We start from the raw sequence: 16,675 nt of genomic DNA, 5'->3' as shown, positions 1-16,675 counted from the left end.
ACACGTTGAGCTAGCATTCGACCCGTACAGTATTCCCTATTTAGCTGGTATATTTACAGTATTCCCTATTTAGCTGGTATATTTACATATGGCACGTTGAGCTATCATTCGACCCGTACAGTATTCCCTATTTAGCTGGTACGTTTACATATGACACGTCGAGCTAGCATTCGAACCGTATAGTATTTCCTATTTAGCTGGTATATTTACAAATGACACATCGAGTTAGCATTCGACGAACTATGTCAGAACAACCAAAACTGGCTGTATTTCACTTTCACAGAACCGCTCCAAATTATGCGTCCACATTACCTCCAAGAAATTACGCAACAGTTTCTATTGGGCTATAATTTGCAAATTCAATGGCACCAAAAACCACTCTCACTCATTTGCAATTACCAGCGCGGGCGATCCATCCCCTCCCCTCTGCGGGAGCTGACACCTGCGCTCATAACAGGCGTGCGCTACAATATCTTGTTCTGAATGTGCACGTTAAAACCTATGACGTTGCCTGACCTGACCTGACCTGATCTGATATAATACGTGTACACTCACCTGTAGATGTTGGTACAAAGAAAAGACTTGAAAGTGGTGATCCAGTTGATACAATCCATATGTGGGTATCGCTCTCAAGTTCACAGGAGACCTTCTCAAACGGCACTCACTTGTTCAACACTGTCAACAGAAAACAAAAAATCTTCAAAAGACATTAAACTTTAACTCATTCTTGACTAGTATGATAACAATGTTAGTATTGATATGAGAATGATCACGGATGGTGGTGATGACCACGACGATGATGATGATGATGCTATGATCATTTTGATGATGATGATATGATCATTTTGATTTTGATAATAATAATGGTGATTTTGACGATGATAATGGTGAATTTGATGATGATAATGATGATGATGATGATGATTGTGATTTTGATGATAATGATAATGATGATGGTGACGACAACACTGTCAACAGAAAATAAAAATCTTCAAAAGACATTAAACTTTAAAGGGACATTCCTGAGATGTTATCGACTAAGAGAATTTTTAACGATTGTAATTACATATCAAATATATTGTTCTACCTAAGATATTAATGGTTGTATATTAAACGTGTTTCTGATCGTTCTAATATTTGTACTAGGTTAAATTTCATTTTATTCACTAAAAAAAAAAAATTCGTACGTACAAAATTATTTGAAGACAAAATCCAGTTTGGGCTTCTTACAAATATTGAGATGACCAGAACCACATTGAATATACAGACACTGATGTTCTAAACAAGCAACTATATTTAATAAATGTAAGTTTAATCGTAGAAATATTTTATTTGTCAGAAACATCTTACAATGCAGCCAACTCAGGAATTTCTCTTTAAATAAAAAATAAATTATTTAATATGTAAGTTTAATCGTAGAAATATTTATTTGTCGGAAACATCTTATAATGCAGCCAACTCAGGAATGTCCCTTTAAATAAAAAATAAATTAATAATAATAATAATAATAATAAAATAAAAATAATAAATAAATAAATAAAATAAAAATAAATAAATTAAAAGTGTTTTTTGTTTAAACACACCACTAGATCACATTGATTTACTAACCATCGGCTACTGAATGTCAAACATATAGTCATTTTGACACAGTCATAGAAAGGAAACCCGCTATATTCTTTCACTAGTAGCAAGGGATCTTTTATATTCACTATCTCACAGACAGGATAGCACATACCACGACCTTTGATATACCAGTCATGGTGCACTGGCTGGAACGAGAAATAGCTCAATGGGCCCACCGACGAGGATCGATCCTAGACCGACCGCGCATCAGGCGTGCACTTTACCACTGGGCTACGTCCCGCCTTGTGAACCCCGAATCCCGTATATTGATATATTACATGAGGTGTAGGATCTAAAATCTTCAAAATACACGAAATAAGATTAAATTTGGCCGCCCATTTTGAATAAATTAAAGTTCCGGAAATAAAATGTGGTCGTCGTAGACAAAAACTTCCACCAGATTCGTGTTCAGTGACCAAACTGGCCATATAACTGACAAACCATATTTTATTCTAATGAACAAAAAAGAAGAGTATCTTGTTTTCTAGATATAAATACAAAAGATATTGTGTAGGGCCATAGAAGTGACACTTTCTGTAGAATGACCCATGTGTCTGTATTTCTGTGTCATGTGTGTGCAGATATATCCGAAAATGCACAATACAATTGACATATTATATCTGGCTATGATATTGCGAATAAACACTTTCAAAACAGGTATACAATGGCAATTGATATCCAGTGTCCCATGTTGTTAGTGTTCAACTTTATTTTTGTGCTTATATCCAATTAATGTTCAAGCACGCTGTCCTGGACACAAACCTCAACTATCTGTTCTGTCTGTCCAAGACAGTGGGTTAGTTAGTGGTTAGTGAGAGAAAAGAGGGTGTAGATGTCTTACACCTACCCTTTGAGTCGTTAAAACTCACTCTGGGTGGGAACCGGTACCGGGCTGCGAACCCAGTACCTACCAGCCTTAAATCCGATGGCTTAACCACGACATCACTGAGGGCGGGACATTTTTTCCATTAGTAGCAAGAGATCTTTAATATGCACCATCCCACAGATAGAATAGCACATGCCACGGCCTTTAATACACCAGTCGTGGTGCACTGGCTATAACGAGATATATACAAACAGATTAAATACAAAATGCTTAATATGGTAATAATTTAGATGGCACTACATAATTTAATTTAAAGAAGCAATTAATCTCTGAGCGACATCTCTCCCCCCAGTTGCGTTGCGGTATTTTCAGTTCTCCGAGGCATTAATTTTGCCGTATAATATATATATATATATATTTTTTTTATCCTTCCCCGTACTAACGATGGCTTCGTGATGTTACATCAGAATGAATAGATGAATGTTTAATGACAACCCAGCACAAAATCAGTAGTAGTAGTAGTAGTAGTAGCAGTAGTAGTAGTAGTAGTAGTAATATTATTTAGTTATTTATTTTTCTTACACGCAAAAAACATCCAGTAGTAGTAGTAGTAGTAGCAGTAGCAGTAGCAGTAGTAGTAGTAGTAGTAGTAGTAGTAGTAGTAGTAGTAGTAGTAGTAGTAGTAGTAATAGTAATATTATTTAGTTATTTATTTTTCTTACACGCAAAAAACATCCAGTAGTAGTAGTAGTAGTAGCAGTAGCAGTATCAGTAGTAGTATCAGTAGTAGTAGTAGTAATATTATTTAGTCATTTATTTTTCTTACACGCATAAAACATCTAGTAGTAGTAGTAGTAGCAGTAGGAGCAGCAGCAGCAGCAGTAGTAGTAGTAGTAGTAGTAGTAGTAGTAGTAGTAGTAGTAGTAGTAGTAGTAGTACTAATAATAGTAGTAGTAGTAGTAGTAGTAGTAGTATTAGTAGCAGTAGTAGTAGTAGTAGTAGTAGTAATATTATTTAGTTATTTATTTTTCTTACACGCATAAAACATGGTTGTTTAAACATGTACGTGTGTTAACAATTTCAAGACATACGACTGGCTGATCCTAAGTTCTGACCAGGACACCACTGTCATACATCCAATGAAAAACTACACGATGTAAATCGATTATATTGTGGCGTATAGGCAACCTGACAATCATGGGTCTCTGACACGTACGTTAGCTACAAGTGCAACGGCTATAAATAATTTTTAGTCAAAAAAGATATTAAAATTTGCTGAAAACCTGGTTTTTGGGGATATATAAGAAATAGAATAATACATTCGTGTCCGTTAGATACCATTTATCTTACAACTCGTTGTTTAAAAACGCTCGTTAGATACATTTTAAAAACAACTCGTTGTGAGATAAATGATATCTAACGGCCACTCATATATTATTCTCTATGCACATTTGTATGCATTTTTACGTGAGAAGGAAGAAAGAAATGTTTTATTTAACGACGCACTTGACATATTTCAGCTGCGGTTATAGGCGTTGGTTTATATAAGAAATCCGCTCCCGCTGCAAAATAAACCACTCTTTCCGATTAGCAGCAAGTAGGGCTGAAACGTGTACCCGGGGAAATTTGTGAGGCCAGAAAGGATTTAAATATCCACTGCGCCAGTGCGTTAATATCTATGTATGTAACAGTCAACCTTGACATACATACAATATATAGATATTCATACATCAATACATACTAGCCAGATATTCATACATCAATACATACATACATACATACATACATACATGGATGACTCGATAACTCAGAACGTATCGTGGTTAGTCTGCAATTTATGGGCGATTCGGTGCCAAATGTTCGTGACTCATCAACGGTATGACACAATGTGTGAAACCATAAGGGATTAATAGACTCCATCATAATTAAGTGATCATGTAGGATAGAAGAGGTATACCCGATGTGCTGGGAATGTCGACCCGGGACGAGGCTTGCCGAGTCCCAGGGTCGATATTTCCACCACCGACGGTGTACTTTTTCTATCCCACATGACCGCATATGATGGACTTTTTTCTCTTTTTTTATGTTTATGTGTGTGTAGTATACCCAAGCCACGTGGGTATATAACACGGATGTAAATGTGGCATTTCATTGAAATAAACTTTTGAAAAAAAAAAAAAAAAAAAAAAAAAAAAAATAATAATAATAATAAAAAATATATATAAACAAAAATATAAAAAATTAAAATTAAAATTAAAAAATTTAACAAGATAGCTTTTATAATCAAGGTGTTAATAACAAAATATTGATCTAAAGCAAACCAACTCGGACTGATATGACGTCATATATTACCAACGCCGTAATACCCATGTTAAATTCAATGATGTCATAGCTCACGCAAGACAGATTTATTGGCTAGGAATGGGAGAATTAATTATCCCCTGCGCCAATGCGTTAATATCTATGTATGTAACTGTCAAACCCGACATACATGTACATACAAATTATAGATATTAATACACCAATAAATACATACCTACACACGAAAGTACATATTATACATACATAAATATATTCACATGTTCATATGTACGTGCATGCATGCATACAACAATGCATACGTGCGTGCGTGCATGCATAAATAGAGAGAGACAGACAGACAGACAGACAGATATAGAGATACAGAGAGAGAGAGAGAGAGAGAGAGAGAGAGAGAGAGAGAGAGAGAGAGAGTACACACACACATATACACATACAACTCTGAAGCACTATCGTATATAGAAATATACCAAACAGATCGGACAAAAATGTACTAATACTATTAAACTAGGGTATAGCACCAGCCAGCAGTTACTATAGACCACAGGCGCCTTATACTTGGAAATGACCATAAACTAATTTAGCAGTAGGCTCGTGGATATGCGTTATGAACTTTTGCATGCCTGATTACAAAATTTCATGAACTGGACAAGCCGTTGTCCCGTTTCAGATAGGATTCACTATACGTTGGTACTTGACGATACTTGTTATTGGTTTGGCTCTAAATTGTTGATTACATTATTACGTGTAAAGTGACAGACTCTAGTAGTGTTTAAACCCTATGGCGAATTTCAGTATTAGAGCTGGGGGTTTTGATAACTTAAATCAGACATTACTTCTACACTCGAGACTCTAATATAGTCTGAAAAACTCAGGGTTGGAAATTAACATGAAAACTATGGTCGCCAGCAGGGCCAGTTGAAGAAAAATCTTACTGGCCCTTTTCAAATTCAACTAGCCCTCCAATTATTACACTGAAATTTAACGAAAATGAAAACTAGAATGTTCTTGTTGAATAATAACCACGTTGCTCACCGTATATAATCCGTTTGCTTCAAAAGAAAACCGATGAATTGGCATGTGACTTCATAATGAATAAAGTTAAAATTCATGTAAGAAACTTTTTCTTAAGTTTTAATCCCATACCAACTTAAATAACATTTTAAAAACAAAGAAATCCAGGATAAATAAAAATGTTTCTTTCCAAATAATTGTGACGCTACTGTCATGAGAATGCCGTACAAATTGTATGCATGCGACGTCTGGACTCGAAACGTTTTATAAGCACGGACGCATGTCCTTAATTAATTATGTTTAGTATATTATCAGGTCCCAGTTAGTTGCGTCACTTAATCAGAACCTCACTTTTCAATGTAGGGACTACGTTAGCTGTCGCCATTTCACAAATCTGTAGGCTTGTAACATTTCTTTATGTCTAACCACTTTCCAATGTCATGATATGTTTTTTCTGTAAGCTGGAAGCTGGTGTAAATGTTTACAAATATCACACTGTAACATCTTCCACAGATAGACATACAAAAATAACACTTACACTCAAATATATATATTCTGACAACAGCACAACATGACACGACACAGACGTAAGACAGTCACTACAAGAATGAATTAACATGTGATCTCGGGAGACTTTGTTGTACAACCGAGGGAGTAGCTAATTGTATTTAACTTGAAGATATTACATTCCTCCCCTCCAGTTCACTGTTACTGTGAATTAGACAAAAACACATTACAAATTATTGTCCATGTTATATTTCAAGGTTCATAAAATTTAAAGTGAACTGTTAATTATATTTATCTTGTAAATCAGAATGTTCAATGTTCAAAACAAATGTTCTTGTTTCCTGTTAATTATGAACATGTTCTAAACATTAATAACGTGTTTACACAAAACATTAACCACCACAATAATGCGGAACTATGTGCTCCTTGCAACTGACCAAGGGATTATTATGCCCTTTTTCACACAGGTCATTGCATTTACACTATTTAACAAAATCTTTGAGATGTGTTGGTAGACGCCTTTCACGAACAGGATAACGTCTCTCTTGCACATCAGGAGTGCCAACTACCGGATTCTGAGCTACTGGAACAGAAATTGGTATAGCTTCTGATAAAGATGCAGTTTCAATAAAATCATTGGAAACTTTGTCCCCTTCAGTCTCAATCAAAGGAATAGATGACTGTATTGGTACTTCAGGTATCATTTCTTGAACCCGTTCAGAAACACAACTCGGAGTCTGATTATCATCGTGATCTGTTCGACACCTGACATGATCTTGATGACGACGGATGATACGATTATCATGATCTAACCTGACACAAAATGATACTGGTCCAGATTTTTCCACAATAACACCTGATACCCATTCAGGTTTCCCTCTGAAATTTCGAATATAAACATGTTCACCGATTCCGAAATTTCGAACACGAGAATGTTGATCATGTGTTTTCTTTTGATACTGTTGTCTCCGTTGTACTTTCTGTGATAAATTTGGATGTAACAAATCTAAGTGACTGCGAAGCTGTCGACCCATCAAAAGTTGAGCAGGTGATTGTCCAGTTGTACCTTGTGGAGCATTCCGATAGCTCAGCAAAAAACGAGCCAATTTCATTTTAAGACTTCCTTCCTTCATTTTATTAAAACTTGTTTTAAAAGTCTGTACTGCCCTCTCAGCCAAACCGTTAGACGCTGGATGGTAAGGAGCGGATGTGTTATGTTGAATTCCATTTCTTTCACAAAATCCTTTGAATTCCATACTTGTGAATGACGTACCATTATCACTCACAATGACTTCTGGCAATCCATGATTAGTAAATGAAATGCGTAACATGTCCATTGTAGTTTGAGAACTTGTAGATGCTACAGGATATATGTCCAACCATTTAGAATGAGCATCCACAATTATGAGCCACATTTGATTGTGAAATGGTCCTGCATGATCCACATGAATTCTTGACCATGGTCGTTCTGGCCACTCCCATGGATGAAGTGGAGATTTAGGAGGAGATTTTTGATTTAACTGACAAGTATGACATAATCTTACTGTCTCTTCAATTTCTTGATCCATTTTTGGCCACCAAATCAAGCTTCTAGCCAATCCTTTCATTTTAGTCATTCTAGGATGAGTTGTATGAAGTTCTTTCAGTACTCTCTCTCGTCCTTGAGGTGGAACAATTATTCTTGATACCCAAAGCAAACATCCATCTTGTGTACTAATTTCATCTTTACGTCTGAAATAAGATTGCAATTCATCGTGTGTACAAATGTTTGGCCACCCTTTCTGGGTATATAGCAAAACTTTGGACAAAACTGGGTCAGAACGAGTCCACATTTTTATTTGTTTAGCATCAAGTGGTGTTGATTCCAAACGTTCCAACATGAGAATTACCTCCCCTGGCAAAGGAACTGTCTTTGGAAAAGAAGGTAACGGTAATCTGCTAAGTGCATCACTATTTTCATTTTCTTTGCCACTTTTGTATTCTAAATGATAGTCATATGCTGCTAATGTCAAAGACCAACGCTGTAGACGTGCAGATGCCATGGATGGTATACCCTTGTTCTCACCAAGAAGACCAAGCAAAGGCTTATGATCAGTTGTGATCTTAAAACTTCTGCCATACAGATATTGATGAAATTTCTTAACTACAAATATTATTGCTAATCCTTCTTTGTCTAGCTGTGAATAGTTCCTTTCTTGAAGCTCTCATCACCGTTTTCCATCACATGAGACAAAACTGCCCCAACTCCGTAAGGAGAAGCGTCGCATGATAAAATCAATTTTTTCTCTAGATCATAATGTACCAATAAAGTATCTGAACATAGCAAACATTTAGATGAATCAAACGCTTGTTGTTGTTTTGACGACCACCTCCACACCGTATTTTCCTTCAGCAAATCATATAGCGGAGCTAACATCGATGACAAGTTTGGAAGATACCTGTGATAGTAGTTGACGAAACCAAGGTAGGCTTTTAACTCTGTAATGTTTGTAGGCACAGGAGCATCATGAACAGCTTTAACTTTGGCTTCACATGGTTGAATACCTGGTTCACTGATTACATTTCCAAGTACCATCATTTTTTCTGCCATGAACTGACATTTGCTTCTTTTTAAACGTAAACCAGCACTGTGAAAGTTTCTCCAAAACTTTGGATAAGTTTTCCAAATGTTCATCATCATTTGAACCTGTTATTATCAAATTGTCCAAGTATGCCACAACATTTGGTATGTTATGAAACAAACATTTCATGGTACGTTGAAAAATTCCTGGAGATGATGAAACGCCATATGGAAGACGCTAATAACGATAGAGTCCCCTATGTGTATTTATTGTTACATATTCACTTGAAACATCATCCAATACTAGTTGTTCATAAGCATGACTCAAATCAAGTTCAGTGTATTTCTGTCCTACGCCTAACTTAGCATAAAGATCATCCACGTTTGGTATTGGATAAGAATCCACTTTACAAGCCTTGTTAATTGTCATCTTATAGTCACCACAAATTCTTACCGTAGAATCAGATTTCACAATTGGAACAATTGGTGTAGCCCAATCTGAAAATTCAACCGGTTTGATAGTCCCTTGAGCTTCTAATCGCTCCAATTCAACTTCAATTCCCTCACGTAGTGCATACGGAACTGGACGACTTTTCATAAACACTGGTGTGACACCTTCCTTTAGGTAAATTGTAGCCTTTTTCCCTGTCAGTGCACTAAGTTCATCTTTAAACAAATGATCATATTTCTGAAGAAGTTCATTCAGTACAGTATGATCTGTTGATGAAACTTTATTTATGCCAAATTTGTTTTGAATTTTTCCCCAATTCAAACGAATCTCGTGCAACCAGTTCCTACCCATCAAGTTTGGACCGTGAGCAACTACCAATAATGGCAATGTTTTTTCTTGATTCTGATATTGAACAGAAACATCAATCACTCCCAGTGGAATAATTTTCTCACCTGTGAAAGTACGTAATATAGCTTTGGATTTTCTCAATGGAGAATTAATTTTCAACAACCGAAACGTGTCTTCATTGATCACAGAAACGGATGCGCCCGTGTCAATTTCCATATCAATTTTCTGACCTTGAATTATGAATGATTCTTGTATTTGAGAAGAAGCTTTATTCTTACCATCAAGTGTATACATAGAATAACATTCTTCTTCCTCCCCTTCATCTTGAAGTACATGAGTTTTGGAATTAAATTTCCTTGAAGGCTGCTGCATTTTGTTTAATTTTGTTGAACTAACTTGACTGTATTGTTTTGCACGACACACTGGTTTAATGTGACCTTTCTTACCACAATGATTACAAGTTGCATTTTTAAACCAACAATCATCTGAACTATGTTTTCTACCACATCGAAAACAAACAGTTTGTGTCTTTGATCTGTCAAAATTACGTTTTTGCAATTTATGAACAGTGGAAACACCAGCTGAATTGGCATGCGCTGTTTGAGAAATATCATGAACAATTTTTGCTGCAATTTCCATCGCTAATGATGTATCTAAAACCGTTTTGAAAGTTAAGTTTGCATCTTGTAACAACCGTTGTTGAATTCTGTCATTGTTTGTGCCTGCTACCAGTCTATCGCGTAGATTGTCGTTTAGCTGTGCACCATACTCACATTTCGCTGCAATACTGCGTAGTTCACTCACAAAAGCAGATACCGATAAGTTACTTCGTCGCAAACGTGTGTTGAATTACATCTTTGAACAATAATGTTTGGTTTTGGACACAAATGATCTTGAATTAATTTTGCCAACTGCGCGTATGTTTTATCACCTGGAAGTTCTGGAACACACAAGTTATGCTTCAATTCATAAGTTTCAGCACCAACCACGCTCAAAAGAATAGATTTCTTTTTATGCGCATTGTCAATTTCGTTAGCATCAAAATAATGACCTAAACGTTCAACATACTGAGTCCAATCATCTTTTAAATTAAATTCACTTATCTTGCCGTAAGTAGCCATTTACAAAGATCTTCGGCAGTCCGTGGAGCGCGTGCAATGTCACGTGACTTAAAATAGTTTTTTTCTTCAAACAAAAATGTTGCACTTCAAGTTAGTCGAAGAAAGTCAAAAATTAATTTCAATGCACAAAATCCGATCCTCGTCGCCAATTTGTAACATCTTCCACAGATAGACATACAAAAATAACACTTACACTTTACAAATATATATATTCTGAAAACAGCACAACATGACACGACACAGACGTAAGACAGTCACTACAAGAATGAATTAACACGTGATCTCGGGAGACTTTGTTGTACAACCGAGGGAGTAGCTAATTGTATTTAACTTGAAGATATTACACACACCAAGGTTGCGGATGAACGCTGCCGTATTTTGACTTGTTTCCCAAAACCTGTGCATAAGCTGTGACATTTTTGTCTAAATACAATAAATATTTCCCCAAATCTTCAGGCGTTTTGAAATTCGAAGCATCGATAAACAAATTACTTGGAAATGAACTGGAGTAATCTCCCCCTCCTCGTACAACCGAAACTACGTCATGCTTGAAAACTTTGAACATTTTTTTCTGTTACGTAATCGTCGCACATCAGGCTTTCAAAAGCAAGATAGAATCTGTAGTTTTTAAAACAATTTCCTTCCGTTTGCTTTGGACATTTCAACTTTCCACATTTACCATAAATATCAACCTGAACCCCGTACTGCTGTAACCTCTTCACGTATTCTTCACGCCGTCCTGGCGTCACACAATGACTTACAATCCAGAGAGCGGATTTGCTTTTAGATTTTGCGATTTTCAACCAGTTTTTCTTGTCTCTTTACAATGGCATCATACGGAAACTTGAAATCTGAATCTGACCTGTACGTTATCGTCCAGTTAAACAGTGTATTCCAATATTTCGACGGCCATTTTACGTAACGGAGGGTGCTTTCCGATTCTCGGCAGTAAAACATCCAAATCTGGTTTGGGTGTGGTCGCTGAGGCGGCTTCTCTTTCGGTTTTAAGTAAAATGCATTGACGATGACGCCGTCTGCCTTGGCGATGTCGCTGCTGTTCTGTGAAACCTTGTACGTGTAACGTCCGCAAGTCGACGTCCTCGTGATCGACTGGTTCCATATACGGGAGGCGCCGTTATACCAGACGATAAGTTTGTCTTTCGCGCCAAGTTGCATCGTTCTTTGTTTCGCGCCATCTTTTGTCTTCCTTTCTTTTTCGCCCTTTTGCTTCGAGTTGACTTTAAGAGGTCTCGGTTAAGAAAGAATATAACGAGTACAGTATATCTACAGGTCTCGGTTAAGAAAGAATACAACGAGTACAGTATATCTACAGGTCTCGGTTAAGAAAGAATACAACGAGTACAGTATATCTACAGGTCTCGGTTAAGAAAGAATATAACTAGTACAGTATATATACAGGTCTCGGTTAAGAAAGAATATAACGAGTATAGTATATCTACAGGTCTCGGTTAAGTCATCGAACATAAGGCTGATAGGTGCTGGGCTCACCTCCGCGTACCGGCTCACACTCAGAGGCAATTTAACGACTTAATGGGTACATGTAAAGGCACTACACTAATTTCTCTCTACAACTAACTGCTCACAACTCTGGACAGACAGCTCAAATAGCTGAGTTGTGTGCCCCGGACAACGTGCCTGAACTTTAACTGGATATAAGCATAATATTAAGTTTAAATGAATGAAAGGGAGCTGTGTTTCGATTACTGGGTTTAGCTAACTTGTTTTGTTTAATTTTATACTTACTTGTTTCCATGTCTTTTGTTTTCTTTTTAACCTTTTCTGACTTTTCTTTTACAGATCTGAACAGTATTAAATGATATAATGTATTAACAGTACTAGTATTTATCACGCACCCTGCAAACTAGTCAGACCAAGTTTGGATCTGTGATACTGAAACCATTCATAACACGTTACGATCCGCCATCTTGACAAATGTGAACAACTGTTATTACATCAGGGATTGTATGTGCTACCCTCGACCTCCACCCCACTCCCACCCCCTCCCCCCGTCCTACGCATGCGCCTTTTAAATGATTGTGTTTGAAATAATGTAATCGTGAGAATTGCTGACTAAAATTCTTTATCATCTGGACAGGTAAGCGCGAAACTAACAAAAAAATAATAATAAGAGGGCGTCACATTAAAAACTGTAGTTCGGTGGCGTTGAATAAAAGAAGAACGTCTTCTGGCCGAATACAAAGTACCATTAATTACTTGATTAAATGGAGATGGGGCGGAATCCATAGACCCCCGCCGCCTAAATCCGCTCCTGATAGGCGTCAATATCGAAATAAATATAAAGAGCGGCAAGAAAGAGAACTATAGGTTGTACTATACCAAATAAAATCCCAAAGGGGATCACCTTAAAGTTTGTGCTTAAAAACACTATATCATATGCAATATATCAACCAAACTATGACCCATAAATATCAGTACTACAACCCCTACCTCAAAGTATTAACTGAACAAAGTGGTACCTTTCATTGGCTCAATTTCGGTAGAACCAGATTTTTTACAACACCCCTAGTTTCGCACAAAATTTGAGTACTTTTTTTTTTTACAGCTACCCATACATGTTCCAAGCACAAGGCTACTTGACACAGTGGTACTAGATCAAATAAAATTGCATACATTTTTAGCCTAGATGAAACTTTTTTTTAACAACCAACACACTTACATTTATAACCAATCACAGGACTTGTGGTGTGAACTTCCTTATCAAAAGTTCGGTGCCTCTCGAACTTTGACCCAGCCGGAAATTATTTGATTTAGTGCCACCTATAGTCCGTCCCATCATTTTCTATTAAAATGTTTGGGTTTTTTAATTTTTGTAAATAATTTCAGTTTGGTTTGACGTAAGACGAAAAGTAAGTGTTTTGGAAATAACAAAGAAATACAATTTGTGTCTACAATTTACAAATTAATAGGCTCAGAAATAAATAACTTGTAGTAAATTACATAGTATGAAAAAATGCGATCACGGTGGGACGGACTATAGATACGTAAGCGTGAACTAAAACAATAATAATTATAACACAATAATAATAATAATAATAATAATAATAATAATAATAATAACAATAATAATAACAGGAAGATTACAGGAAACATTTTAATCAGTATCGCGTGACAATAATACTAACAGGAGGGTCTCACATTACAGGAAATATTTTAATCAGTGTCGCATCACTATAATACTAACAGGAGGGTCTCACATTACAGGAAACATTTTAATCAGTGACACATCACAAAAATACTAACAGGAAGGTCTTACATTACAGGAAACATTTTAATCAGTGTCGCGTCACAATAATACTAACAGGAGGGTCTCATATTACAGGAAACATTTTAATCAGTGTCGCGTCACAATAATACTAAAAGGAGGGTCTCACATTACAGGAAAGAGTTTAATCAATATCACATCACGTTTCGCTACGTAAGCGTGAACTAAAACAACAACAATAATAATAATAATAATAATAATAATAATAATAATAATAACAGGAGGGTCTCGCATTACAGGAAACATTTTAATCAGTATTGCGTCACAACAATACAAACAGGAGGATCTCACATTACAGGAAATTTTTTAATCGGTGTCACATGACAATAATACTAAGAGGAGGCTCTCACATTACAGGAAACATTTTAATCAGTGTTGCGTCACAATAATACTAACAGGAGGGTCTCACAATACAGGAAACATTTTAATCAGTGTTGCGTCACAATAATACTAACAGGAGGGTCTCACATTACAGAAAACATTTTAATCAGTGTTGCGTCACAATAATACTAACAGGAGGGTCTCACATTACAAGAAAGAGTTTAATCAGTATCACATGACGTTTCGCTACGTAAGCCTAAACTAAAACAACAGTAGTAATAATAATAATAATAATAATAGTAACAACACAACAACAACAATAATAATAATAATAATAATAACAGGAAGGTCTCGCATTACAGGAAACATTTTAATCAGTATTGCGTCACGTTTCCCTACGCAGGTTTCAGAGTTCGCTACACAATAATTCTAAAACATTAAACAGTAGTTACTAATCAGTTTTCAATTGGATAGAAACGTCGCTAGTAACAATTTTGAATATTAAATATTCCTGCAAAATGTGGTTTCATGGCGATAAAAAGCGGAATACAAAGTAGCAAAAAACAAATAAAATGAAACAGAAAGAAACACAATACTGTTAATTACTTGACCAAACGATAGCAGAGACAAACTCCATACCCCCCCCCCCCCCCCCGCACACCCCTCCTAAATCCGCGCCTGACAGAGTGAAATATTACGTATAGGGGAATGTCCGAGTAAGTCTCCATTCCTGAAGAATAATGAAGACGAGGCCCGCTAAGGCAGAGTCCCATCATTTTTCAAGAATGGAGTGTCAAGAGGATATTCCCCTACTTAAAATACACCACTAAATAATAATTTTATGTGAATATATGTTAGGACATGTATAGAGTTTAACACTAGAGATTTTGGTGGGTTAATTAAGTAGGATTTCGTCTCTCAACTACTGAAAAATAATGGAGCGTTGTGACAATACTGTGACTTCGCAGGTGTAATTTAAAAATTAGAAATAAGGGAAATGACAGAACTCACCTCGTATCGTCGTACTTCAGATCAAGTGGGGACGGACGTTTGATGTGAGAGACACCAGTGATCTGGGTTACCAACACATTCCTAAAGCCGAGCAATACTTTGCCAAACAACGTACAGCACCCAGCTTATTGTAACCATTGTGGGAAACCTAATCTGTAATGAATATCTGTGACAAGGGCGGACAAATAAAACAGTTTAGGGAGGGGAACAAGAAAGAAAGAGCACCGTGAGAGAGAGAGAGAGAGAGAGAGAGAGAGAGAGAGAGAGAGAGAGAGAGAGAGAGAGAGAGAGACAAAGAAAGAAATGTTTTATTTAACGACGCACTCAACACATTGTATTTACGGTTATATGGCGTCAGACATATGGTTAAGGACCACACAGATTTTGAGAGAAAACCTGCTGTCGCCACTACATGGGCTACTCTTTCCGATTAGCAGCAAGGGATCTTTTATTTGCGCTTCCCACAGGCAGGATAGCACAAACCATGGCCTTTGTTGAACCAGTTATGGATCACTGGTCGGTGCAAGTGGTTTACACCTACCCATTGAGCCTTGCGGAGCACTGACTCAGGGTTTTGAGTCGGTATCTGGATTAAAAATCCCATGCCTCGACTGGGGGGGGGGGGGGGGAGAGAGAGAGAGAGAGAGAGAGAGAGAGAGAGAGAGAGAGAGAGACAGAGAGAGAACTCTTTTTACATGTTCATATACCACGAAAGTTTCGAACGCGCCTGTCTCGGGCTTAACCTCTGACATCGCCAGTGACTAAATCCGGGCCAGGAAGGGGGGGGGGGGGGGGGGGGGGGGAGGTAAGCTTGAGGTGGGCGGAATTTGGAATAGCAATTTAGTAGCTAAGTCATAGACCTAAGGACAAAATTAGCTGATCCACCCTAACATGTCTGGCAAAAAACGTCCAAAAATAAAATTAGAGTACTCGGCCGATAACGTTTTAAGGTGATTTGAGCAATTTAGACGGGCATCCAAAAATAAAGTGCGTCGGACTGTTTACAAAAAAACCCCACAAAAAACCCCCATAAAATTTTGAAGGGCAGCCAAAACGTTTAAACGTCCGACTAGGCCCTTACCTAAAAGCGAAGGTTCCTGAAATATTGGAGGCGAAACTCATGGCGTGGTGATGAGTTGATCAACTCGGTAGTTCGGGAGGAACTTGACGAGGTCAGCGTAGCAGTCCCGAAGCAGTGCTTCATATTTCTCAGGCAGTGGAAATCCGGTGGCTGATTGAATTTTCTATGTCTGCTTTGAAGAGTCCTTGT

General features: G+C 37.1%; 1 protein-coding gene across 3 annotated transcripts in view; it reads right to left on the bottom strand.

Moving 5' to 3' along the window:
• Nucleotides 1–16,675, bottom strand: part of LOC121386757 (alpha-(1,3)-fucosyltransferase C-like) — a 57,558-nt gene that overhangs the window by 25,876 nt on the left and 15,007 nt on the right. Inside the window, exon 2 of one of the 3 annotated variants that reach the window (XM_041517762.1) lies at nucleotides 556–675. The exons of 1 other annotated variant lie outside the window; for it this stretch is intronic. In XM_041517762.1, the coding sequence (XP_041373696.1) occupies nucleotides 556–614 (59 nt within the window). In that variant the 5' untranslated portion in view covers nucleotides 615–675. Of the gene's footprint in view, nucleotides 1–555; nucleotides 676–16,675 lie in introns of those variants that run through there. One more of the 3 variants, XM_041517764.1, reaches the window with a different exon arrangement.

The sequence above is a fragment of the Gigantopelta aegis genome, chromosome 12 (assembly GCF_016097555.1).
Source record: "Gigantopelta aegis isolate Gae_Host chromosome 12, Gae_host_genome, whole genome shotgun sequence".
NCBI classification, from domain to species: domain Eukaryota; kingdom Metazoa; phylum Mollusca; class Gastropoda; order Neomphalida; family Peltospiridae; genus Gigantopelta; species Gigantopelta aegis.
Note: the sequence above shows the minus strand (reverse complement) of the source record. Positions and strands in the feature narration are given on the sequence as shown.